General features: G+C 45.6%; 1 protein-coding gene across 3 annotated transcripts in view; it reads left to right on the top strand.

Moving 5' to 3' along the window:
* Positions 1-527: 527 nt before the first annotated feature.
* The window catches only part of WSCD1 (WSC domain containing 1), a 33,666-nt gene continuing 8,414 nt past the window's right edge, over positions 528-25,779 (top strand). Inside the window, exons 1-7 of one of the 3 annotated variants that reach the window (XM_064467735.1) lie at positions 528-667; positions 756-946; positions 1,192-1,236; positions 10,248-10,944; positions 15,891-16,005; positions 17,768-17,952; positions 21,100-21,221. In XM_064467735.1, the coding sequence (XP_064323805.1) occupies positions 10,518-10,944; positions 15,891-16,005; positions 17,768-17,952; positions 21,100-21,221 (849 nt within the window). In that variant the 5' untranslated portion in view covers positions 528-667; positions 756-946; positions 1,192-1,236; positions 10,248-10,517. Of the gene's footprint in view, positions 947-1,191; positions 1,237-10,247; positions 10,945-15,890; positions 16,006-17,767; positions 17,953-21,099; positions 21,222-25,779 lie in introns of all 3 variants that reach the window. The other 2 variants (XM_064467734.1, XM_064467736.1) reach the window with 2 other exon arrangements.

Below are 25,779 nucleotides of genomic sequence, written 5' to 3' on the forward strand. Positions count from 1 at the left end.
CCGAGTGCTGCTTTCTCACAGCCAGGCAGGTGCTTGGTCTGACATCACTGGCCCGCACTCCTCAGCACAGGGAGTAAACGACGGTCCCCATAACCGCATCCAATTTTGGCTCCAAGGGACAAATCTCCACAGGTTTGATTTAAATATGCAAAGACCACGGGGTGCTTCAAAACCACAGACAGTTACAAGTGTGCAGCCTACTCCCATTTAAATGCAGATGCTTTCAGAATAATTATAAATTGATCAATCTCCTTGTGAACCAGTAGCAGAAAGGAGTCTGTATGTGCAGTGAAGACAGCAGGGCAGGCAGTCCTAAGGACACCGAGCAAACTGCCTTTCAGCTCTCACATTTATAAATAATTTACTTCCATCCACCTGTGCCCAGAATAACAATTTGCTGCCTGAAATCTCCAAGCTGGTGTCGGGAGGCTGCCAGGGACTCGCTTTCCCGGGACCCTCTGGACCTGTTGGGAAGGGGTCTGGGTCTCCAGAGGAGCAGCTCCAGAGGGATCTGCCCCTAGTGGGAAGAGGCACTGAGAAACAAACACAGGAGCATCCGTTCAGCTGATCGCATTAGGTCTTCACGCCGCTGCTGCCGCCACTTAGATATCTGCCTATGCAGCCATCCGTGTGTTCAGACAAATATATAGACAGATAGAATGTAAGGGTAGGTCTGGAAACGTCTGTAGCTGCGGAAGGCTGCAGAGCTCTCCCGCGAAGCAGACGTAAAGGAGAGGCTCTGTTTCCCCGAACAGGGGGAGCGTTACGAAACACGAGTGTACCGACTGTGGCTGAGGATTTTGGCAGCGCAGCGCTGAGGCTGCTTCCATCCTTCTGTTGGCGCAGGAGGCCATGGAGCGTTTCTCTCCCGCCAGCCCCTGCACGGTGCAGGACGCCGGTGCCCCGGCCCGGTGAGCCGCAGGGACGCCGGTGAGGGACCGCGACGGTGAGCAGGGAGCATGTGCGGGGCTGCGTGGCGGCTGGGTTAGTTACTGATATAAACAGCTGGAGGGACCGGAGCGCCAGCAGACACAGGCAGAGCACAGAGGGGTGCTCAGGAGGATTACGGCTCTGCGCGCTGGAAGCGGGAGCCAGGAGCAGGATTAGTGGGAAAGGGCAGAGGGAGCAGGATTTATCAGCTTTTCAGAGATGCATTACAGCTTTTTTATAATATTTCACTGGATTGTCTAGGACTTTGCCTGGCTACAACAGCAGTTCCTCGACCATAAAAGAAAGGTGAGTTTTTTCCTCTTTTTCTTATACAGTTGCATTATCTGCTTCTGCAAGCTGTTTGTCAGCTGGCCTTGAGACAAGTAATAACCAGACAACTTTTTGCAGAGGCTGAGGTATTAACATTCATTGCAGCCTGAATGGCTGTTTGATGTATTAAATTTATCCGTGGCATCAAAGTACACAAGGCTTAGCTGCATTATTTATAAAGATTGCAGTTTGCTCTCGAGACGCCCTTCTCTGAGCACCCACGAAACATTATACTTGAAAAGTAGGCATGGATGATGTGAGTGTGTTTGTGTCACACAGCCTGGTGAGGCAGACGAGAATGCTCGGCTTCTCTAAACAGTTTCTGAAGCATCATCGTGCTAAATAAATAGGCTCTAACTATTTTTGGTAGGTGGATGTTGCAGGAATTTGGATGTTGAGGGGTTTATGACACTTCTTAAATACCTATGATTTAGTTACAGGTCTGAATGTTATTTTCATTCCAGTATATTTCCTTGCACCCAGGAAAAGATCTCATCTCTAGCTACTGTGGGCTGAGGCAAAAATCAATACATGGCACATATTTTTACTATAATCTCTCACAAAACTTCAGCCTATAGCCACAGAACTGTATTGGGTTTTCTGGAAATTGCAGATAAAGCATCATTTGCTGGGTGCTTGAGTTCTCAATATCAATGTACATTATGCATGAATGGTTTATTATTGATCAAAATACTTTCTAGGTTCAAGAATACTGTTTGCTGATAGGTCTCAGTTTATCACTGAACAGTGACAGCAGATTGTATGTTTTCTTTTGAGTACGCATCCCTCTGTGCAGAATGCATACACATATACATATATACGTGGCTGTATGTACACATACAAAATGTAGGCATGTATATGTCAGCATCTTTTCAATACTGGCATGGAATCAGCCCTCCTGATAATTACTTTATTGCTAAGCTAGGTAAAAAGTATTGGATTGATGGAAAAAATACCATATTGCCATGGTATGCTTTCTGTTACAAGCTGTCACCGGAACACTTTCCAAGTCAGCACTCTCTCTCACAACAAGCCTTCCTGGACCAGCTGCCTCCTGCAGGCTCTTCTGCATCCCTCAGCATAGGCTATTGCATTCACCAAAAAAATTATTGCCTAGATTTACACCTACCTATGCTAGAAAATTGGTCTCAAAAAAGTGGAATATCTAGCAAAAGAGCTGCTGTGACTGAATTTGCACAAGTTAGCGCTGACTCTCCAGCCTCAGGCTGTAGCTCTGTTCTGTGCCATCGCCTTTCACTTCAAAATTATCTGAATTATCTGTTAACTGCAAAACACCTCCCATATTGTATACAGTGGATATCATGTATGTTTTTACCTTGTGCATTTTCAACTTGATTTGACTAGTTTACCAACTACGTAGATTTTCTCCAGCTTCCTGCTATCCCTGCATAAAGACTTTTTTCTGCTTTATTTACCACAGTTCATCATTATTTAAGAGTTTTAACACGATATCAGCATCAAAGATAACTTTGCAATCTGATTACATCTTGCAGCAAGTACACTTTCAACACAGTGTGGGAAGGGAGGGCAGGTGAGGGAGAAAATGCTAAACTGGCTAGAAAGCACTCTCAAGCTGCAATGTTTGCCGCTACAGCATGTGGAAAAACTGTGGTGCTTTTACCTCACTTCTAGTTTGTTGACAGACTTTATGTTGTGCTTAAAGTAACACTCAAAGCAGCACAGTGTCAGGAAAGAGTTGCCCATGAGGAGAGCATGTGCGTAGAGTCAGCAAAGGTCCATCCTCTAGCAAGTAAAAGTTTGTAAGTTGGAAGAAGTGCTTATTGCTTCTGAAAGCCCAGAGAGTAAGGCCAGATCTTTTGGTAGGGAAGCTGGCATGACACGTCAGAGCTTCAGTGGTCAGGACAGGTTGAAGGTCCCTTCATTTATGTCTCATTGGGCACCTCATTACTGAAAATATCTAGATTATAAGCTTCATTTTGATGGTAAAGGGGTTGAAGAGCTAGTTTCTAGTTAAAAGCCAAATAATTCTCTAAATCAAACGATTGGAAGTGACTTGGAAAGAGATGGGGAAGAAACCCTTCTTTAATATTTAAAACCAAACCCTCAGCAACTTCTGCAGCAGAGGAACTGAATGATGTGATGTGTTTCACATGGAGGGTGATGCAGGATGCGTACGACCAAAGCATGGGCACTATCTCACCCTCAGCTCATGTGCCTGAGCTAGACATCCTGCCTTGGACCAAAGAAGAAAAGCAACCTGAGTTTTCCTCTTGCCCTGCAGGAAGGGCAGGGATGAGAAAACAGGAGAGCAACAGAACCGGCACAAGCTGCAGCAGCTGCTGGAGCCATGCGGTACCTCGCCATGCGAGGCTTGAGCCGCGCCAGCGCTGTCTCCTGGCCGTGCTCTGTGCAGGACAGCTCGCGCTGCTGGGACAGTGGCTGCGGTACTCCAGGGCCTGCGATAAAAGCCTTGCCTGCAGGGTTGTTGGAAGAGCCCAGGGTGAATGTCTGCCCAGGGCCAGAGCTGGAGAGTGTTTCTGCCTCTTCATCTGAAGCCAAATGCTCTGGGAAGGCCAGGCTGTTGGATTCTAGATGAGTCTTGTCTGAGCATTGCATTGTAACTGCCAGAAAGGTCAATGGTCAGGTTATATTCCTTAGACTTGTCTCACAGAAAAGTACATGTTTAAGTTGGTGAAGGAAATGAGTAATTCTTCATCGAAAATTTTCTTTCTGCTGAAAGAATATCCTAGGAAAGGTGACGGAATTATGAAATCACCTCTTTTTCTTTCCTTTGCATAAATCCCTGAATTACATTGTTAAGTTAGTGAGACAATTCCAGATGACACTTTCTTAAGAAGATAGAAGAAGTAACAATGGACCAGAGCCAAAATCCATCAGCGTGAACCTATGTCTTGACCTGAGTAGATTTTGGCTTAAGACAGTAGAGCACCAGGATACTTCTTTTAAGCTTTATTTTTAGCATGTGCTACTTTCCACACAAACGTGATCCACGGTTTCATTATTCTTTCTTATGCTATGATTTGGAAACTGGGATAATGTCGAATTTCTCTGTTGATTCCACTCGAGGTATGAGGGGAGAGTTCAGACAGCTCACCTTTGTTGTCTTTTCAACCCTTTTCTCAAAACTCAAGAGATGGCTCTGGCCACATATGAAAGTATGGCTGCGAGAAGCACTTGCTGTCAGCTGTCTCGGGACTGACACTGGCAGATACTCAGGGCTACTCAGGGTGCTTTTAGCTGTCAGAATAAAGGGAACTGCAAATATTTGACAGGAGCCCAACATTAAATTTACAGCTTCTCAAGAGTTTTTCTTCCTACGTGTATTCACACAGTATGATGTTGGCCTTGACCTTCCAAACAGCCTCAAGAAAATGGCAGTGTGTATCCCAAAGAAAGGCTGTGAGCCAGAACCCTTCAGCTGGGTCCTGACTACATTCATCCTCCAAGAAAGCTGACAAAAGAGAGGAGAAATGTGGAAGAGGGATGGATTTTTCTAAAAATAGTGTTCATGAGTCCAATTCCCTTCAGTTTACAATAGAAAAAGTAGTCTTGCTTCTGTGCCAAGAACTCTGAATTTGCAAAATCCTGCTGGTCTTCAGACAAGATCAACTATTGATGAGCTGCAACCATCAATGCGGTATTGGCCTAAGTTTCTGCACTGAGCAACCTATTAAGGGACAGTCCTCAACTGGGCAACCCTTCTCCTGCAAGTCTGGGACTATTCTTTAGTGTCTTCAGCCTTTACCAGCTTTCATAACATCACTGAAAGTATTCAGTCTTCTCTTAAAAATTTTGTAACTACTCCTTTAGCTTTGGGAGTAGAATTGCTAAGAACAATTTTTCTTCTACTTCTCTTTACAAATATATGAATGCAGCTGCCTAGTGTGACATCTTCTGCCACACTTTGCGAGATCATTTTGGAAGCAAGGTACTGACCTGCTTTTCCTTATAGCAACTTTTTAATGGCAGTTATAAATCTGGTGTTATATATATAATGAAAGAAAAATAAGGATTAAAAGAAAACCAGCAGTTTAAATTGGAAATGCCTTGGGTCTGGTGCTTAGTTCTGTCAGTGCTCTCTGAGACACAACGTGCTGAGCTCACAATCCATGCTCTGGCATTTCTCAGTGCTGTACATAACCTCGCAGCATTGCAAAGACACCAAGGGAGTGGTACATTTCTAGAGTGGTCTGAAATGAGTAGCACATGTAGAGTAGGACAAGTCCCTTCTCTGCCTCCTTCCAAAAAGAGCTTCCTACAGTCACATCAGTGGTGCAGGTGTTCCCTGCCTGTTAACCGCATCATTTCTATGAAATATTAATAGAGCTCTACAAAGATACAATATCCTTAACCAGGCATAGCTGCTGTTCCTAGCATCTGCAGTGAGTTCAACCGGGGGGCTCACATCCCCTCGAAAACTGCCTGCTGACGGACATGGTCAGAGGAGCTGGGCATTACATGGCCGCCAGAGCTCATTTCTGAGGATACCACTAAAGTCCCCTCAGAGATTGCTGCCTCTGCCACCCCAATCTTCTGGGCAAGTCCCCACGGGAGCAGGCTCTGGGCGATGTGGCCTGCAGGAAAGTTGCGGAAAAGAAAAGCAGCTTTTCCGTGGGTGCCCGTAAGGCCATGCCTTGTCCAAGCATTGCAGATCCGTGCAAAAACACTGGGAGAGCATCTCTTACAGCTGGCACCCAGCACCACACACGCTGAAGCCTGACAACACCTGAATAAACAAAAAGCCCACCTGCAACAGCACTCGGGAGGATTCCCCAGCACTTGTACTGTGGTCCGAAAACTTGGCTACCAGCCAGCAAATCCACTGGTGATCAAGTCATGCCAGATTTAGAGGAACCTTTCTTTTAAGATGTTGGCTTTCCCAGAGACACTGAGAAGAATCGCATCATTGCCCATTTTAGGAAACAGATTGGAACGGGTGAATATTTTGGGATTCTAGGATTTCAGGTAACATGCGTTTTTCAGCTCTGCTTTCAGTCCTGCTGCTATATAAAGGTCTTACAGAAAAAAATCCTCAAACTATTTTTCCTAATATTTCCAGACAAAAAATTTCAGGCCAAACAGCTAAAAATGCTGTTCGAACAACTGATGGGTTATCCAACTTCTGAACAGTTAAAAGTTCACCTGTCACTAATAAACTGAATAAATACATATTTTACAAAATAAGATCACTCACTGTTTTTCTGAACCCCATCATATTCTTGCCCTCAATAACCAGAAAGTTATCCATTTTATAAAAACACAGCCACCAGACACATGACCCTTTTAGTGGTACAAGGGATCCTTTCCTTGCTGAAGGCGCAGCACCCAGCAGATCTCTACTACCACTGACCATCTCCAACGCTGACCCTTACCAGTGCTAATTATTTTCTTTTTTTTCTGTTGCAGCATTAACCCTTTCATTGTTCTCTTCATCTAGAGTTCTCCTCTGCTGTTTAGCAGTTCTCACTGCCCATCTCAAAGTCCTTTCAAATATAATGTTATAATTTTACTAACTCAACTCTCAATTAATAGGTTCCTAAAACCCCTTTGGCTGTGAGAACTGATAAATAGGAACAGAAGATTCTACTTTTCTTCTATTTCACTTCATTCATTTTAAGTGAAAAATGTATGAAAAAGACAAATGATACATTTTCTATTACCAGATACTAGTTCGTATCTTCCTTACTCTTTCCTTTTTAATATCATCATCGAAAGTGATGCACTTCAATTCTTTTAGGCATACTTTGATGATACTGCAATATGCAGTTTATGGAAAAATCAAATGACATTTTTTTATCTCAGCAGCACTCTCTGCTATTTCCCCACTAAAAAGCAAGATTTAATTTTTGAGTTGCACATTTGCAGCAGTTGCTGTGGGTGGAGAGTCTGCTTATTTATTTGGTTGGTTTTTACTACAATGTACTGTCATGGCAACTGTAGTGAGGGCGAATGCATCTGGAGGTAATTTATATATGTCATATTGACTGCAGTAAAATTGGCTTGTACAATTTAAACTTTGTCAACCACTGGGCAAAGGCAAAGTTAGCCTTTTGAGATCCAGAAGCAGCTTCTCCTTAGTAAATAAATAAATAAACTAGACAGAGCAACAGGAGCAATGCCAAATGTTTCGTGGTGTTCGGAGGCAGAGCTTGCTGCATACTTAAATTAGGTCGATATCTTGGGCAGTTTACCCTAGTTCTGCTGATGCATAGTAGGCTTTTCATCCTGCTAACGTGGGAGGCAGCGATTGCACCCCACACAGGCATTGCTTGGGCAAGCGGTGGCCTGCCTCCTGTCTCCCCTGGCATGAGGGGGCATCGCCGCATGCTGCCCAGACAGAGGGCAGGTCCTCTCGTCATGGGGACGATGCAGCTTCCAGCTGCTCCACTTTACATCACTGCAAACTTGAAAGAAGCTCACCTGAAGCCCGCTGAAAGACTCAAGTACACAGTGGTTTTAAAACGGACTAATTTGGGCCGCTGATGCAGTTTCAAGCATAACGTGCTCGACCTCTGCTACACAGCTTTGATGGCCCTTCTCCAGCTGAGCTGCCACTCTCGGCATCGCTTATTAGCAACGCCTAAAGGTTCCCGGCTGCCGCAGCGCTGCCTTTCCAATGCAAATGACTTGGACACACTTGAGAACTTTGGCTAGAAGCATTTCTTGATATTGTAACTTGTGAGTAAACCAAAAGAGCTGTGAAACCCTGAATTAGAGTTGGGCAAAAATGATTGCAAGTCTGATAAATTTATCTAGCTTCATCTTGCTGCTAGGGGGAAAAAATAAGTCTTAAACCTTTTGAATACCTATGTGATTGCAGCCATTATCATCTCACTGATGAGGCTTTGCGGCAGCATTTTATTAAGAAGGGCCATCCCTTTGCGTTATAGATGGCAACTCAAACAGTGTGCTGTCTGCTCAGCCGCCAGCCGCCGTGGCGTGCGCTGCCTCCTCCGCTGGCCAAGCCTTGCCTCAAAAAACTGTATGCGGTAAGGAGCATGGTAATTTCCCCATCAGAATCTCAAATGGTTAACACATGCATGTGTCTTTCTTTTAGATTAGACAGCCTCTTTTGGGAATAGCTCAAGTTTCCAGTAGCCCCATTTTAGGAACAACTAGTGAATCAAATCATACCTATGCTGATAGACAATATTTCTTCAGAAAAATTAGCACAGTAACAATCTGCAGTATCTAATTATGGCTAATTTCCTGTTCATCTGTCTGGGTACTTCTGACCCTTTTACTGTAATTCTTGAGCACTCACAACGTTGATCAGAGATTTTCAATAATTTAACTTTAAAGGTCAGCTCTTCAGCTGGTGTAAATCAATGCATTTTCTTTGGCTTTGGAGCCGACCAGGAGGGAGTTGTGATAACTTTTACAGCGAAGACAGTGGTCTTAATTTACTACAGCATGCTATAGCCTCATAGCCCTTTGCACCTACTTGCTCTCTTGAGGTCACTGGCTGCTAACAGGCCCACAGGTCCTGGTGGAAAGAGAGTAGTAAGTCCTTGTCAGAATGAGGTCTTGGAGAAACTGTAGAGATAAACACATAGAATATTTTTGGATATTTCTCAGCCCTGTACAGTTCAGACCAGCATACATGAACCTATCAAAAAAGAAAAAGCATCTAAACCAGGTCTTCAAGACCACCTGATTTATAAGATTAGAAGATAGGGACTCCTGCCTTATGCCAACCCCATTTAGCAATCCAGGCTGAAAGGTCACACAAAAGGAATTCAGGTTCAATGGACAAAAGATTCCACTGAGCTTTAATATATTTTCGGTCCAGAAATTTTTGGGCTTTGTTTTTGATTGCTGCCTAAGATAGAAAGAAGTTGCACTACTACATGAGAAAGGGAATGAGTGGAGACTTAACTGGTAGCATCTATTTTAAAAGGCATAAGTGAATACCCATGAGACTTTAAATCAGATGCTGAATCAAGAGATATAGTGAACGGATGTTTCTTTGCCATGACTGTGGATTTCAAGAGTGTGCCCACAATGCAAGTGAAGCAAAAGCCATAATATTTTCTTTTCTGGAAAACACTGCATCTTTTCTCAACACTTGCCTGGCTCCACAGAGAAGTGATTGACTGGGAAAACAGGAACTTATGGGGAGATGCCAGCTTTTATTTGCTACGGGAGGTTAAAGGTTCCTTAGAGCACAAAGGAGCTTTTACTGCCCAGACAATCCCATCTTGGTGTACAACAGCACAACTGAAGCCTGCAAAGCTCAGAAGCAATCAAGAGAGATCTGGTGAAACTTGAAATTAATTTTTTTCAAACATTCGCTAGTTTTTGTCCATGCATCTACACGTCAATATTTGGCAATAGAAATCTATTAAAAAAAATAGGAGGATCTCTAGTTTCTTTTAAAGTGACATGCACAGCAACTCACACAGCTCTGTAACTATAGAACCCCCAGATATCCTTCCAGCATAGAGCCTGACTTTATTGTGCTGCAAAGAGATTAATAATTATTATCTTATCTATTGTGAGTTGATGTAATTTCTTCTTTCCCCCCACCCACACTGCTGTTTCCTTCTGATCTGCTTTTGTAGCTTAGCTACTGTTTCACTGAAAGGAAGGAATTTGATAAAACCTTCCTAAAAAGATGCCTATACTGTGGCTGCCCATTCCAGCCAGTGACAAAGAATGGAGATGTCGGCTGTTGACAAAAGAAAATAAAGAACTCTTTTTTTTTCCAAACATCCCAAGAGAAATAACCTCATCAAAAAGGTATTTCTTGTGCATTCCAAGTTAAAAGAAAGAAAAAAAAGCAAAAGTAAGGCTGAAGATCTGAAACTAGCTTCTGCTTAATCAATCATTCTCATGGATTATAGTTTTTAAAGTGCATAATTATAAACAACAGATGGAGAAACACTCAGCTGAAAAAAAAAGCAGTGGGTGGGGGAAAGTCACCCTGATGATGGGTATTTTCTCTTTGGATGTAAACCAACCCTCCCCCCTTGGTATTTCAGGTTTCAGCATCGGCTGTTAGGCAGCTCGGCAGAGCACGGGGATGGCGTCGCCCCGGGTGCGTGCAGAGCCCCTCGGCCAGCCGGGTGCCTGAGGCTGGCGGCTGTGCCGCCCCAGGCTGCTCTCTCTGCCACAGCCAACCCGGGAGAAGGCTTTTCTTTGGCAGAAGGCACCGAAGTGATGGGCTGAACTTATGGGAGGAACCAGCACCCGGCCAGGTGGAGATTCAGGGGCCCGTTGGGAGGCGTGAAGGGCCCAGTTTCAGTAAGGGCATGGCCAAAGCTTTCTTCAGGCTACAGAAGTTTCTCCGTCGGACCCAGTTTCTGCTCTTCTTCCTCACAGCAGCTTACCTGATGGCTGGCAGCCTCCTGCTGCTACAGCGGACACGCTTGGTTATCCAGCAAGGTTCACGTGGGACCTCTGCTAATCAGGCCCTGCCAGTGCCGGATGGGATGGCTGGGGTTGGGATCATAGACCCCAGGATGCTGCAAAACCCCCGCCCCGGTCCCAGGCTGTTGGTGGGCATGGACGCGCTGCAGGAGCCGGCCCTGGACCAGCGGCACAGCCCGCGGTGGCTCGTGTCCCGCAACTCCGAGCTCAGGCAGTTGAGAAGAAGGTGGTTTCACAGGTTCATCAGTGATCAGGAGCCCGTGCAAACAGTGGGATTTAAAGCAATGAAGCACACTGCTGAACACAAAGGTAAGGGACATACCCCCAGACCCATTCTCTGGCACCCACATAAACTGCACCTCCTCCTAGGACTGTCCCAGGCAGTGACTGGCGAGCACCACAAAAAGTCTGCTGGCAGAAATGCCTTCCTCCTGGCTCATCAGTACTTTCTAACCAGTCCTTAAGCGTATGCATAGGCCAAAGTACGATCCTGACATCCCTGGTCATGCTGAGCTGTAACTTCCTCCAAAAATTTATTTTTATTGATTGAATGGAAGCCCAGACAGTGAAATATGCTTCCCTAATTTAAATTATTTTCTCTTCAAGCAGGCAGAGATGAACACTGTGTAATTGATTTTCTTTCTTAGAACAGGGAACACTTTAAATGTGGGTTTTATTAAATTAACTATCCAAAACCACACAACCCTTTAAGTCTATGAGTCCCTCCTCGCTGCTACAGCATTCTAGTGTGTACTAAATTCTGCTATGGTAAACACATTCGCTGTTTGCATGACCTGCATTCTGTGACCATCTCTGCAAACACACTGTTGTTAAGGGGACAAGATGTGGGCCATACAACCCTTCTTCCCTTACCGAGGGCCAAACCTGCACCACAATGAAACAAGGACTCCTGGAGCAGAGACAATTTCCTGGTGTTTGGTGAAATTGCTGGAAATTTGCAAGAGGCCAAGGGGGACGCAAGGGGAGTTCACTCTGCTGCACGGGTGCAGCCCATCAGTGACCAGAGCAGAGGGTACAAAACCGTACATTTTCCAATTCAAATGGAAAGCCATTCGGGTTTGACAGAGATCTGCGTTCACTTCACTGTGAGCCTGCTTCTGCTGCCCTAACTGCTGCTGATAAATACGTGCATGGACACGTGCTTTGGTTCGTTCAGTAGGAAAGCTTTTAAGAAACTATTTGCTAGACCAAGCAAAGAATCAGAACAGGAATCTGTAGATGTTCACATTTCCCGCATGGGTTTATACCCTTACGACCCAGCACAGAGAGCTGCATCATCCCAGGCTAGTTTGGGATGGCACCCCCTCGCTGGGCCCAGGACACGCTCCGGGGAGGTGCACAAAGCTGGGCGCCCACGGTGTTGGGCTTTACACAGCTGAGCGGCTCACTGCGCCGCGGGGAGCTGGAGTCCAAACTCTGCAGTCACCTCCGCGGGCTGAGCAGCCCCAGGGAGCAGACAAGCTCCTTAAGGAGCCCAACGCAGAAAGCATCAGGATTCAAGCTAGGTGACTGTCCATGCCCTTGAGGCTGCAGCATCAAATTACAACTTTGCCATCTTTGATCCACTGCCTTTTAGAAGAACTAGCTGTTCTTGGAGATATTTTACTGATAATAAAAAAAGGAATGGGAGCTGGATGGCTAGACACCACATCACTAAGCCACTCTTTAGTTTATTACATAAATTTACACAAACAAAGGGGCACCTTCTGCAAAAATCCCACAAAATGGGTGCCACCTCATGACTCCTACTGAGAGAATTGTTAGAAATAGGAACAAGAAGGTGATAGCGATGGTGTATGGGAGATGAGTCACAGCATGAGTCAGGCAAACTGTAACCGCTGGAGCTTCCAAGAGTGCTCCACAGGCGCTTCATAACACCCCATTGCTAGCAGGTTTTGGTGGCAAACAAGAGAGGCTGCAAAGCACAGATGTCCCCAAGAGAACCCCACTGCATTTCGTGACTTGGTCCAAGCACAACCTGCACGCTCAGAGCCAAAGAACAGCCCCCGTGCTGGCATGAAACATGAGGTTGGAGCTCCTCCATCCTGCACGCCAGCGCCCAAGCCTGGTGCAGGGGAGTGGAGAGCTTTGGGGAGGGGCCCTGTTCCTGCCAGGAAGGGCTGGATGCAGACACTACCAGCTCTCTGCAGGAGGGCGCACCTTCAGCAAATACATCTTTGGCCAACGCTACCTACTTTAATAAGCTCTTCATGGACAGCTGCAGAAAAGAATCACATGAACCCTCCAGGCTACCACTTTTGTACCTGTGCCTCATAAAAACAGCATTTAATATTCCCAAAGTATTCTTTTTTCACTCTTTTTCAAGCAGCAGACACCCTGGTCTCAGCTGCTCAGTAGAAGCCGACAGCTTAACCAGGAGGGGCTCAGGCAGGGTGCTGCCTGGGCAGGCTTGCTCTTCCATGCTGGGAGATTTGAGGGGGCAGGGAGGAAAGCAACACAATAAAATAGGGCACATTACATTCCCTTGCTCCGGATGCCCTGTGATTTATACTTCCATGCTGCACATGCTCTGGCAGCATGGATAGTTTTGGTGGGTTCCATGTAAAGTAGTAAAGAAGTAAACATGGCTCACTGAACTCAGTGAGTGCCCACAAGCCCTTTGGCTTTGCCTCTTCCCCAGTCCAGACCTGTAAAGACAGCACGCCAGGTCCTCCCTTCACAGACTGCAGCTGCTTGGGCTGCTCTAGTCCCCTTCGTGTTTGGTGATTTCCCCCCCCAGCGAAAGAAAGAGTAGATAAAAAGTAGAGAAACATGGTGAGTCTTTATGAGCTGCTCTAATGCCAGGCAGAGTATGAACCTGTTCTTTAAAAACTTCAAAGAAAACAAAAAATATTAATTTTGAAAATTACCCATAAAGTTAGTTGAGGCTAGTGGCTGTATCAGCCATTAAGCTAGTGCCTTGCTCAAGTTCTAACTGCTGACTGAGAGGAGCCAGAAGGACTATTTATTGCTACATCCCACTGAATTATGTTGATTCAAATATGCATCATTTGAATATCTGACTGAACATGAAGCAACATTATTAACAACAGTATTGTTAACAAGCATTGGAATGCCTTTGAAAATTAAGATAAATTAAAAACTTAACTACCTACATAGAGCATGTTGTCTTCCCACACCCACACTTCTAGTAAACTTACAGGCTCGTTATTTCATTATGGATCCCTTCCAAGATATAATGAACAACCCCGTGGTTATGATGCATGTGAAAGTTTCAGCGCTGCCCTGTGGTTCCCGCTCAGTAAAGCGGGACGTTGCCTTACCACGGAGGCTGTACCTGCGCTTTCCTCATCAGTGCCATCCCAACAGCGGCCGGGCTTCCCGACGCAGCATGGCTGCTCCGCCCCTGCTCGCGCACGGGGACTGCAGGCCACCCCTCGGCGGGCTTCCCGGGGCAGACCCTTAACCTGAGAGGAGAGCGATGGCATCTGCTCCGGCATATGTGAACACCTCCTGGCTCTCTTTGCCTTGCTCTCTGTCCACCCAGGATCACGCAGCCTTGGGTGAGAAAACTCATGTCCTTTTTCTTTTCATCTCCACATCAAGCTATCTTGCCTGCTTACATTGCAAGTGGCTCAGGGTGGGGACCACGTCTAATCCTGCCAGGAAGACTGGCAAATACTATTAAAGCAACAAATAAAACCAGGAATTCATTAGGGAAAATATTAAAAAGTTCTGTTACGAAGGCTTCCAGTGGATGGGGTGTTCCATACTGTTTCCCCTGGCCTGGTTATGCCATTGCGCAGGACACAGAGGTGGCGGAGGCTGGACCGCTGGCATGGTGTTCAGCTCTAAGACCACGGAGTCTCTCCATGACTCATTCACAGGAGGACGTGAATGAGCTATTGATGCCAGGGCGGCGGCAGCAAGGCAGGGACGCAGGGAGGAAGGGGAGATGCCGCCTGTGTCGGCTGGCCTACCCGTGCCTCCCGACTCGGGCTCTTTGGCCCCACACGTGGAGTTTTCTTCTGCTACTGGTTTGAATCAAAGAACCGAAATTGAAATTCTCCAGTAGAATGTAGAACATCCTCATTGCGGGTGTGTGACTCCCATCTTGTTGACAGCGTGCTGTGGGTGTACATTCACAGCTTGTGAATTTTCTAATTGAGTGTTTGCAAATTGCCAATGTGCAGGTCTTTGAATCTGCTGTTGTGGTTGTAATATTTAAGTGTTTGATTTATTATTCCTAGATCAAAAAATCTGTTAGAGTAGCCTGAACCTTCTTTTTCTTGTGGATTATTTTATTGTTAATATAATGCTTTTTAGTTTCATTTTTCATCATATATTCTCTTCCCACCCACAGTTCATGTTATTTAATTTCCCTGTGTTATTATCTCAATACTGCTACTTCTAAAATAAATTTTCCTTTTTTCCTTCATATTTTAATGATAAAATGTACTTATATACAGACAATTGTTGTTTAATAGTGGGTCTCTACATCATCCTTCCAATCATTTATTAAAACACGGGCTGGATTTTTATAGTATTTTGTTCATGGCAACAAAAGAGAGGCTTAACATAGGATGCAGTCTAAGAGAAATATTTATCTTTCATATGCTAAGTAAAGCAAGACAGTCTAAAAGATTCATTTGCGCTGCAGAAAAAGAGATAGTTCAACGCGATAGCTAGACAGTACTGCCTAGTTAAGACTGAAGTTATCTTTCCATTATAGCTTTCATATAACTCTATGTACCCAAAGAAAATTGATTTTCTTAATATTTCTCTTGTACCATCTTATTCTCAACTGGAGATTTTCAAGAGAACTTGGGAGAAATCCAACAAGATTTCTCAAAGTTTATACCATTTTGAAGACTACCTTCTCCTTTATTTAGAAATCCGCCCTGCTTTGTCACTGAAGGGAGTCGAGCAGGCGGCAGCTGCCCGCCCAAACCATAGCACCTGGGCGGCTGCAGACTCTGAGTCTACAAAGACAGACCTGCTTAAAGCAACCTGGGTAAGGGAAAAGTCTCCTTTCCCTTCTGTTCATTTCCATTGGACGTTTGAGCCTACCCCTTCCATAGCACCTACAAAGATTCAGTGCCAGCAGACAGGTCTGCAGAGCAGGCAGGACCCCAGACAGACTGTGACTTGATCGAATACAGCCCCGCTTGCAATTTATGGCAGTGAATTGCCACTGGATATTCCCCCCCCCCCCCCCTTCCCCCATCTCCATCCTGTGCGCGCCGCCTAACTGTGGTCTTGCATGCACACAGGCACCTACATGGGATGCTTCAGCGATGATTCCAGGGAGAAGACACTGAAGGGAGCTGTGTTTTATGACTTAAGAAAAATGACAGTATCTCACTGTCAGGAAGCTTGCGCTGAGAGGTGAGTGGTATTTTTTTCACGGCAAGTTTTCTCTTTTCTGACAGTAAGTGGAACTGAATTTGAAATGGGAAAAGCATCCATATGTTAAACATGTAGCATCTCTGAAAACTGTGATTATCTCATACCTTCAGGCATGGCGTATCTCTGCTACCTTGCTTAAAGTAGACTATTTCACTGCTGCCTACCCTATCCTCTTTATTATAGCATGACTACTTGCAATATACTTTCTCTTGTCCTGGTCAAAAATTACTGTTTTGTTAGATAATCTCCATTAGATATTTGTTAGATGTTGCCCTCTAGCACAAGCCTTTGATCTAAAATATTTAAAAAAACCCCAACCTATGAATAAACTAGCACTCCCAGAACCAGGAGAGAGACGATGACCGGGTGCGTGGTAGGGAGCCAGGCTGTTCCCAGCACAGCCCCAGCAGCTGCTGGCCATCGGGGAACAGGCAGGCACAGCTGCTGCCGCTGGTCTGCTCGCCCTGGTCAGCCAAGGCAGGGTGCGGGCTGGGGACAATCTTTAGTTACTGGGGCAGGACTGTAAAGAAATATTTATGGAAAAGACTTCCTGTTGCTCCCAAGCACAAGAGAAAGCAGAAGAAACAGTGCAATTTAGAACTATTCCTGAGAAATTTGCTCCCTTTGGTCTGCAGGGCAACACAGTACCGATGGAGCCCTTTGCTTTAGGGGTGCCTGAATTGCAGCTTAACCCCATGTCACCGGCTTTCAGACCCCCCCATTCCAGCCCAGTCCCCTGCAGCCACACAAAGACGACCCAGACAGAGCTGTCCCTTGGGTGAAGGAGCAGTACTCTCCTCTCAGGTGGACAGGCCGTCAGGCCTCGTCAGACAGTTTTTGAAGGACACAGCTGGCGTGGTGTGGCTGGCAGAGGGGTCAGCTGTGGGGTCTGGCTGGAGGGACCCTCACGCACCCCACACAGGTACGATGCATGCTTGCCTTTGGTGTGAGAGGCCCAAGGGAGCGCTTTGCCCTGCAAAGGGGACTCAAGCGTCTGCACACCATGACCGCAGGCTGCCGCCTCCATGCAAGCGCTGGCTCCCGCACTGCGAGCCCACCCAGGCCGGGCGGTGGTTTCACGCGGTGTAGGAGGCGTTCATGGCCTGCAGCGATGGATCCTGGAGCCAGCGTGGTGGTGGGAAGTGGGCCATGGCTTGGGGACCTCAGGAGAGGCAGCAAGCCCTGGGTCTGTTGTTTGAGCAACAGTGTCGCCTTGGTCGAGCATTTGAAAATTGCCTGACTGGATCCAAAATGTCCAGCTCTAAATGCCAGTTAACAGAACCTTTGCAATGGGCTTTCATCTCTGTCACTCTAAACCATCTTAAATATTTCTGACCAAAACCTCAAGCCTCTGGGTGGGGGTGGCATCTCCCCCATCAGTAAGGCCATCACATCTGTGGTGCCAGGTAGGAGCTGTGGCTCCAGTGGGAATGGCACGAGCACATCCACGCAGACAGAGGTGGGGTTGTTTCTCAGATACCCACAACGGGAGGCAAAGCCCACCTCCCCTCCCGAGGACTGCCCTGGGCAGGCTCTGACCGCCACCACTTCGTGCCGTTGCCTGTGGTACAAGGTGGCTGCCTGCCTCGAAGAGGCTGTGCTGGCCCCCGGGCTAGCTGCATCTCCGGAGCAGGGCAGAAGTGTACACCGTGCGTGGGGACAGGCCTCTCCCTTCGTTAGGTATAAACTCAGGAATAGGCAGGGTGCCAGCACTGACAGCGCCCGGTTTTGTTCCCTGCAGGGCTTACACCTACGCGGGCCTGGCGTACGGAGCAGAGTGCTACTGTGGGAACAAGCTCCCAGCGACCGCCTCGAAGCCTGAGGAGTGCAACAGCGAGTGCAAGGGGGAAAAGGGCTCTGTCTGCGGAGGGGTGAACCGGCTGTCTGTCTACAGGGTGGAGGAGCTGCGAGCAGGAGCGAGACGACGTAAGTGGGTGTGCGACCGGAGAGAGGAGGCTGCTCTCCCCAGGAGTGACGCTTGCCCCACAGGGAGAGATGCCATGGCTGGGCTGAGCATGTGGGCTGCCCTTGCTGCTCATCTCACTCTGTTTGTCACCAGAGTTTGAAACGGCAAAGGCCAAAGGTGCCCATGGGGCATGGTGTCCATTTGCTGCTGGGTCCTGGCTCCTTCCCCGAAAGAGCAGTGCTGCTCACTGCCTTGGAGTGGCGAGACGTGTCTGGTGCAGCTGCCTCTGGGCTGCCAGATAGAAAGTTAGTGTCACCAGGGAAGAAACAAAATACAATGCAGAGCGTTTGCAACCACAGCAGAATTTCAGCTGAAAAACTACTCCCTTCCACATCCATTGTGGGGGAACAAGCCCACGTGTGTTTAAGAAACACCCTTGAAGTGGGTGCCATAAAAGGAAGGGCAGAAAAGCACTCGTATCAATACCACCCTAAGCTCAGAAATTATCCTAAACAAAGTGCTGTGTGACTGAAGCAGGAGAATAAGTAGAGGCCAGAGAGAGAGGCACACCGGTCTGTCTCCTAAGTGAGAGAAATGAGACCAGAGTTTTGCTCTTCCAAGGACTTCTGTTCTAGCAGTGGTTGGGGCTTTTGTTTCATCTTTAGATGACAACACTTACTCTACTTGTCATTCAATTAGCTGCCATGGGAGATGTGTTTTGCATTGACCTTTGGGCCAACACAAAGCACATATAATATCTAAACAGCTGAGCAGTCTTTACTTTTGGCAAGCTCACACAACCTCAACGGATGTTATTTGCTGAGAAGAAGCACCAAGACCTTAGGCTGCGCCAGTATTGATGCTACTTCATTTCTTCTTAAAGACAAGTCAAGGTTTGTACAATAATCCACCCAGCTACATATAAATTATATATCAAAGGAACACAGACCTAAATTGCTAGTGTCAGGCTGACAGGCACATTGTCAGGTTTCCCGGGACATGCATCACTGTTTAAGTCTTCAGCATAAAATATATATACATATTTCAGAAGAAAAAAATTAATGCCACCTTTTCCTAAGCATTAATGAATTAGTCACCAAATTAGCCTAGCCTGGAGCTAGATTTGTATTTTGTTTGCCCTTAGTAATACCTGATATTTGACTGTTTGAAGAATCCCACAGACAAGCTGAGGGACCAACAGAAGCATTAATCACGATGAACAAGTATATTGGAAAGTAACTCTGAAACTGTAATGGCATCCATGATTTACGCTATGTAATATAGAGAACAGACCTTGCATAAGGCTCCTCCTTATGCAAAACAGATCCAGAGGCATCTCTATTTAAATCTTCCTAGACATGGGGTTTGCCGGCTCCCCTCTGTTCCCACCTTGGCTCCCTGGGTGCCATGAGGTGTACAACTCCTGTGCTGTTCAGCTCTTGTGCTGTGGGGCTTGTGCCCCCATGTCCCAGTCAATCCAAATAAGCTCCAGTTTGCAGCTTTTGCAGCCCGGGGACCATTGTGGCACAGAGTGCTGTTTTCCTTGGAGCAGGATTCAGCCACCCTTCCTCAGAAAGCAGGCAAACAGCATAAATACAGCACATTTCCAGTGCGGTCTGTGGGTTCTCTGCAAACCCTGCTCCCTCCCAAGGGCCGGTGTGGTCAGTTCAAGCTTTATTCGTGACCTGCTGAGACAACTCTGAACATGTTCATAAACCTTTTGTTTCAGGAATTAAATACTAGTGTGAGATTTAGTAGGAAGTCTTTCAAGAGCACCCTGAGAAGCCAAAAAACTTGTTTCTTTATCCTTTAGTGCCATGCTTGCAGTGATCTTGTCCCAGGGAGACTCCTGTTTCCCCCCCAGCTTGCATGAAGTTATTTTATTTTCTCATCTCCTGAGTGATCCCAAAGATACAGCATTGCTTTTAGTAACTGGTCTGAAGAGTTATTAGAACATTTTTTAAGCAGCTTCTCCTTAGATTTTGCTCTTGGCTTACACTGGAGAATCTGGGCGCTTCTACCAGGAAATTCATGCAGAACCAAATTTTTCCTTCAAAACTGCACTGCATCTCTCCTATCATCTAACACATTTCCCACATCAGTTCTGGTGAGTATTAAGTTAGCCACTGGGTGTGGATCTGGACTCAGACAACCCAACTCATTCCCAAATCCACCTTTCTCCCTATTGAGTCATGCTAGCCAAATTCTGTCAATAGAGAGCACACGGCAATGAAGTAAACATATTTTCCACCTTTGTGGAGCCCACAAAATCCCAAGAATTACAAAAGTGTCATAGAAGAAGCAGACTTTTCTTTCTGTAACCCCACACAATGTCATTTTCTTCATTACCATTAGTTCGTCCTTGCAAATACATGGCCTTATTTGGAGCAGTGAGTTTCCATGTGAGCTTTGAGGTTTTGTTTCGTTCTTTCAGGGGACATTTCTCTCTTAAGCAGGAGGGAAAATTGTATTGCTGCTTGTAACAAGTAATTGGGCCAAATCCTGACTTCAATCACAGTGATGCAAAAAATGGAGCAATTCTGCCAAGCTCACTAGCATTTATACAGAGGCAGGTGAGATCAGAGGCTGTTGCTAAAGACTTGAAGAAAGCTGTTCTCCCTGAACAGCTTACAGAAGCCTAGTTTAGATTTTGAAGGCTCCAGCAAACTCCCTTGCCCTGAAAAGAAAGAGTGGGAAGAGGAGAGGGATAGCTCAGCAACTGAGCAGATGTGCAGGAAGGTGGCTCCCTGTGGGGGCTTTCAGGATTCGTTTAAATTCTTTTCCTTTTCCGGTGCAGATCATGGGAAGCTTTGTAGATTTTTATCAGGGCTTTTAAGTCTTTCAGGGGAAGGCACGTCTTCAAAAGAAAACTTGGACTTGCGAACAATAGCAATGCCCTCCACTGGTGGAATTTAATTTAAACTCTCTGCTGCAGCCCTGCTTTCAGTGGTTAGTACAAAGCTAAAGGCATGTGCTCCTTTCAATACCACAAGATTTGGTACACATTTTTCTAGTGTATATCGTGGTTTCTCTTATTTCTACAGCATTTGGAATATAAAATTTATTTTGTTATTTTTATCTTCTGAACCTAATATTGTTCTTTGTGAAAGAGGCAGGATACTACGGACATTGTTTTCTCAAGAGAAACCTATTTCATATCCCTGCAGGGAGGAATGTTATCTATCGAGGATGTTTTAGAGCTCCAGAAAATTTAACAGACACCTTTCCAGCCTCTTTGATACAGCCCAATTTGACGGTGGAGATGTGCTCTGAATTTTGCTCCAAGAAAGTAAGAACAGTTCTCATTTCGCATCCTTTCTTCTTTTTTGTTATTTTAAATTTTGATCTACCAAGAGAATAACAGAGATTAGTGCCTTAGAGCTTTGAATTTGTAAATGAATTTCTAAAGGACAAAACCCATCAGAGTAAATACCCAGTGATGCATCTGTCTGGTCCAACTGCTCTCTCGATTGGGGAAGGTGGGAGGGAAAGCCATCAGAGTGATGCCACTAAACATAATGCACAGAAAAGCCATTCCAAGTGACGAGTATCAACCATGAGAAAATCGATACCATTTCTGTGCCACATTCAATCTGAGCCCAGAGCCATATTTGACCCCGGGGGAGACCTGGGTGGATGAAGCTCATGGGGAAACACGCTGCTGGAGGGTGGATGTGGGCTGGCAGCACCCAAAACGTAGCTCCAGTGCCCCCTCGGGAGCTGGTCCCCGTTCAGCTCTCAGGGAGCCACTCGAGGGTGCTGCAGGGAGAAGCGATCCCCAGCACCCTCCATGTGTGCAGCCCTGCGTGCTTGCTTCCAGGGTGGTTGTTGTGGCCTCAGGCTCCTTGACAGTGCAGCAGCAGGCACTGCCATAGCAAATGGGGATTTAATGCTGAGGTATCTACACACAATTTTTACACCGCTAGGAACACGATACAATCTTAAATATAAAAAAAAAAAACCTGCCAGAGAAAAATTTTAGCAGATAAGCACACTGAAATCAGGTGGACTTTCCTGGTACTTTTATACCAATGTGTCTCTTTCCACACTGGACAAATTTATACAACTTTCACTGGAACCTATGTAATTCAAATCTAACTTATTCTAATTTAAAATGAAATTATTGTAGAACTTCATGTGTATACATAAGACTAGAAGAAAACAGTGAATGAAGTCAGTTGTGTGCTTACTGCCTTTTGGACAGAAGGCAAGAAGGGACATACCAACACCTGTTGTCCTTGCGCACACTCTTGGCCTGAAGCATCACCTTGGCTCATCCTCCACACTTATCGCAGAGTAAGACCACAGATTTGAAAACTGAAGGAGTTTGACTCTGACAGACTCAGGTATCCTCACAGGCAGGAACGTTTGGCCCAGGGCACCCTCTGCTTTAGTGGCTGTTGCTGTGTTTGGCTCCCTTCCCTTCCTCCCCATTCCGATGGGGCTTATTTTCTTTTGTACGGAGAAGGGTTCACTGTGTGGTCAGATTTAGCCTGCAGCCACGTTCAGCCTCATGCACTAAACAGAACCTTCAATTACTTTGTCTTCTAACATCACAAAATTGATTAAAACTATTAAGGCATGAACAACAAATCTTCTTAATTACTAGGCAGAGTGGGGAAGATTTTCCCAGTCAACATGTCCTCTATATCAGCTCATCAGTGTTTTAAGCATGCATCACGGAATTAACTTTGTGCAGCGAATTGCAGTGAATCACCCATATACCCTGTGTATGGTACCTTACAGACATGCATACAAACACACCCTCACACCCTCTATGCATGTAAGTGCTCAGTAAAGCAGGAATTAATGAGCAATTCTTCCCAAGCTCTGCCATTAATCTATTGTTTAATGGTTGAAAAAAGTATCTTGATCTTTCTGTGTCAGTTTACCCACATGTAAAATCATTGTATTAATAGTTACTGAAGAAGTGCAATTAATTATTGTTTCTCTATCTGGGAGAATGGTATGAAATATCTGGAGAACTTGTTTCCAGACATGCTCTAACATGTGGTTGATGTTTTTAAGCACAGTCATGCCATTCTGGTTTTGGGACATGACTTTTTTAAATAAGTAGGTTTTTCAGAAATGTAGTACCTTCAAGGATTTCTGGTCATGGAGCCAAAAAGTGGAAGCATCTCAAATTACTGGTGACTGAGAAGGACAGGAACAGGACCACAACCGAAATGTGCCACATTAGCATGACACTCTGCACAGAGGGCATGGAGAGGGCTGCAGAAATGTTAATGTTAAGAGGAAAAGGTACTGAAAGCAAGTGAAGAAAAGGTTTGGTACTGCCCTCATTCCTTCCCTAAAACGGTGCAGGTAACCCCTCTCTTATCCTCCCCCACCCCCACTTTAGCTCTGCTAGGCACCATTGCTACCCTTTGGGAAATAGTAGTCTCCAAAAATTTTGGAATATGACTATTAGAGAATATTTTCCTACAAACAGACTGGCAAGGTCTCCCTCCACTTAAGCAGCAGCAACGGCGTATCCGCAAGTCCAACTGTTACACACCGATTGCGCTTTAACTCTAGATACCACGACAAGTCCTGTTATGACACTACAAATGTTTTTTCCAACTTTGGTTCCTTTCCTTTCAAATATAAGATGGACAGCTTCCTAGCCGATAGCAACATACTCAGGCCTCCTGAAGGGAATTATCCCACCAATTTCTATGTAGTCTGACAAAGCCAGTGGGCTTTTTAAAAGGAACTAGTTGGATGCTTAAACACATGAATAAGTCTTTTGCTCTTTGGGACTTAGAAGAAAAGCAGATTGAGGCACACCATATTCGTTTGTTAGCCCTGCAAATTGCTTTGTGCATACGAAATGGTAGGGCCAGCCCCTGGAAGCATTTGAGATATGAATTTGAGGTAACAACTTCAGATGAAACCTTAATTATCAATTTCTTTCTTAATTAACAGAGTGATGACATGGCTTAATAGCAACCCATTATCACACCACAACACAGATCCAGGAACGTGTTTCTGTGCTAGGTCCCTTGGCCAGAAACCATAATTTTCATATATGCTTTTTTATAAGCCAACCTGCATACTAAATGAGCTGTCTCCATTTGAGTTTGTATTTTTAAATAAACAGTCCTTTTACGACTCAGCTGCCATATGCCATTGGTGACGATAAGAACACAATCCTGGAGAACACTGTTGAGGAGAGAACCCCAGTATCTCAAAGCATCCAAAAGCCATGCCAGCAGGTTTGCATACCTGAACACTACTAGCTCTAAAGTGCTTTTTCTTTTCTTCATACTGCAAGATACAGAATACAGCAACCTTTTAGTTTCAAAAACAGACCTGCTGTTTTGGATTCCAGATGCAGCTACATGCCATTATTTACCCATAAACAAAAGACTCCTTAGATTTTGATCCATATCCCGTTGTAGAATTCATACAAAGTGTTTCCATACATTCATTTTGATTTTTTATTTTTTAAAACACAATAAAACAAAGGTAAGTAGGCCAGAACCTCAGCTGGCACAGATAACCACAGCTTTATGGCAGCAGTGAGAGAGGAGTATTTCAGATGAGGGTCACACTGGGTGTAATAGTGCACTGAGGAATTGTCCCCTGACCTCAGCAGATCACAGCGTAAGACAAGGATGTGATTGCCTTTGTGGGATTTATTCTTTGCTCTTAGAATAAGCAGTTCAATGTAACCTTCAAGAATGTCTTCCAGCTTTGTTGCACAATGAACGCGCCCACTTTTAAATAAACCAAACCCATTGTGTTTACTTGGGAGACAAATCTCCTTCCATGATTAGCCCCCCATCTCTCACTCTTTTTGGTAGATTCAGAGAAAAATTTTAGCTGCATCAGATAGGAGAGATAGTATAGGAGTTGGAAAAGAAAGGAATTCAGCAGAGTGATTAGAGTAGAAACAGATAAGTGTATTTTTAATCTATCCATAATTCTTAATTTGGATATGATCTAATAAAAAACAGTGATTGTTGTCATGTGTGTTGATCATGTATCATCACATCATCTGTGTTGTTACTGGAGAACAATTACTTTCCTTACAGCACTTAAACTACCTGTTGAGGCTTCATCTAATTCTTATGTAAATCATTCCACTGACATCAACTCTCACTGAATGAGAGTTTGCAGGATGGGACACCTGAGCCTGTCAACGCATGCTCAATCCAGAAAAATGCTTATCCACAGACCTGCAGATTTCTCTGGTGGTCCGCCTGTGTTTAACTGAAGCATCGCAGATTTGGACGCCTGCTCAGTTTAAGGACTAGCCCTGAACTTAACAGTTACATGGTTGCTTAAAGCCATAACCATGCCTTGGGGCTTACATAAACGCAGAGGTGAGCAGAGTGGATGGCTGGTAGTTTTGATTAAATACTGTAGGAAAGTCAAGACTGAATACATTACTTTGCAATTACTTTGTGCACCGCGTCAGGTAGATGCACAGTCCAAATAATCAGCCAGCTGATTACAGCGCTTTGCGCCGGCACTGTGGATCCTGGTGTGATCCCCAGAACTACTCTCGTGCTGCTTTCCCTGTCTGTGCTGCCACCACTGAAACTTTCCCTTGTGAAGCCTGCTCCCTTTCTCCCCTTACCTCCAACCAATCGCTGCCCGAGCAGCAGAAAGGCTGCGCAGGTGGGGGGCAGCCCGACCACCCCGCGTCCCGAAGGGCCGAGCACCTTGCACCCCCGTTGCCCCGAGCCCCAGGCAGGGCGGCTGCAGAACAGCTCCGTATTGACCCGTGCTTCCGCAGACACACAAGTCCGGGGAAGCGTTTGCTTAGGTCTCCACAAAACCTCCAGCCTCCCAGAAAAGTCGATCGCTTGCAGGCGCCACTTGGCATGAGGTACAAG

This window comes from Phalacrocorax carbo, chromosome 17 (assembly GCF_963921805.1).
Source record: "Phalacrocorax carbo chromosome 17, bPhaCar2.1, whole genome shotgun sequence".
Taxonomy (NCBI): Eukaryota; Metazoa; Chordata; class Aves; order Suliformes; family Phalacrocoracidae; genus Phalacrocorax; species Phalacrocorax carbo.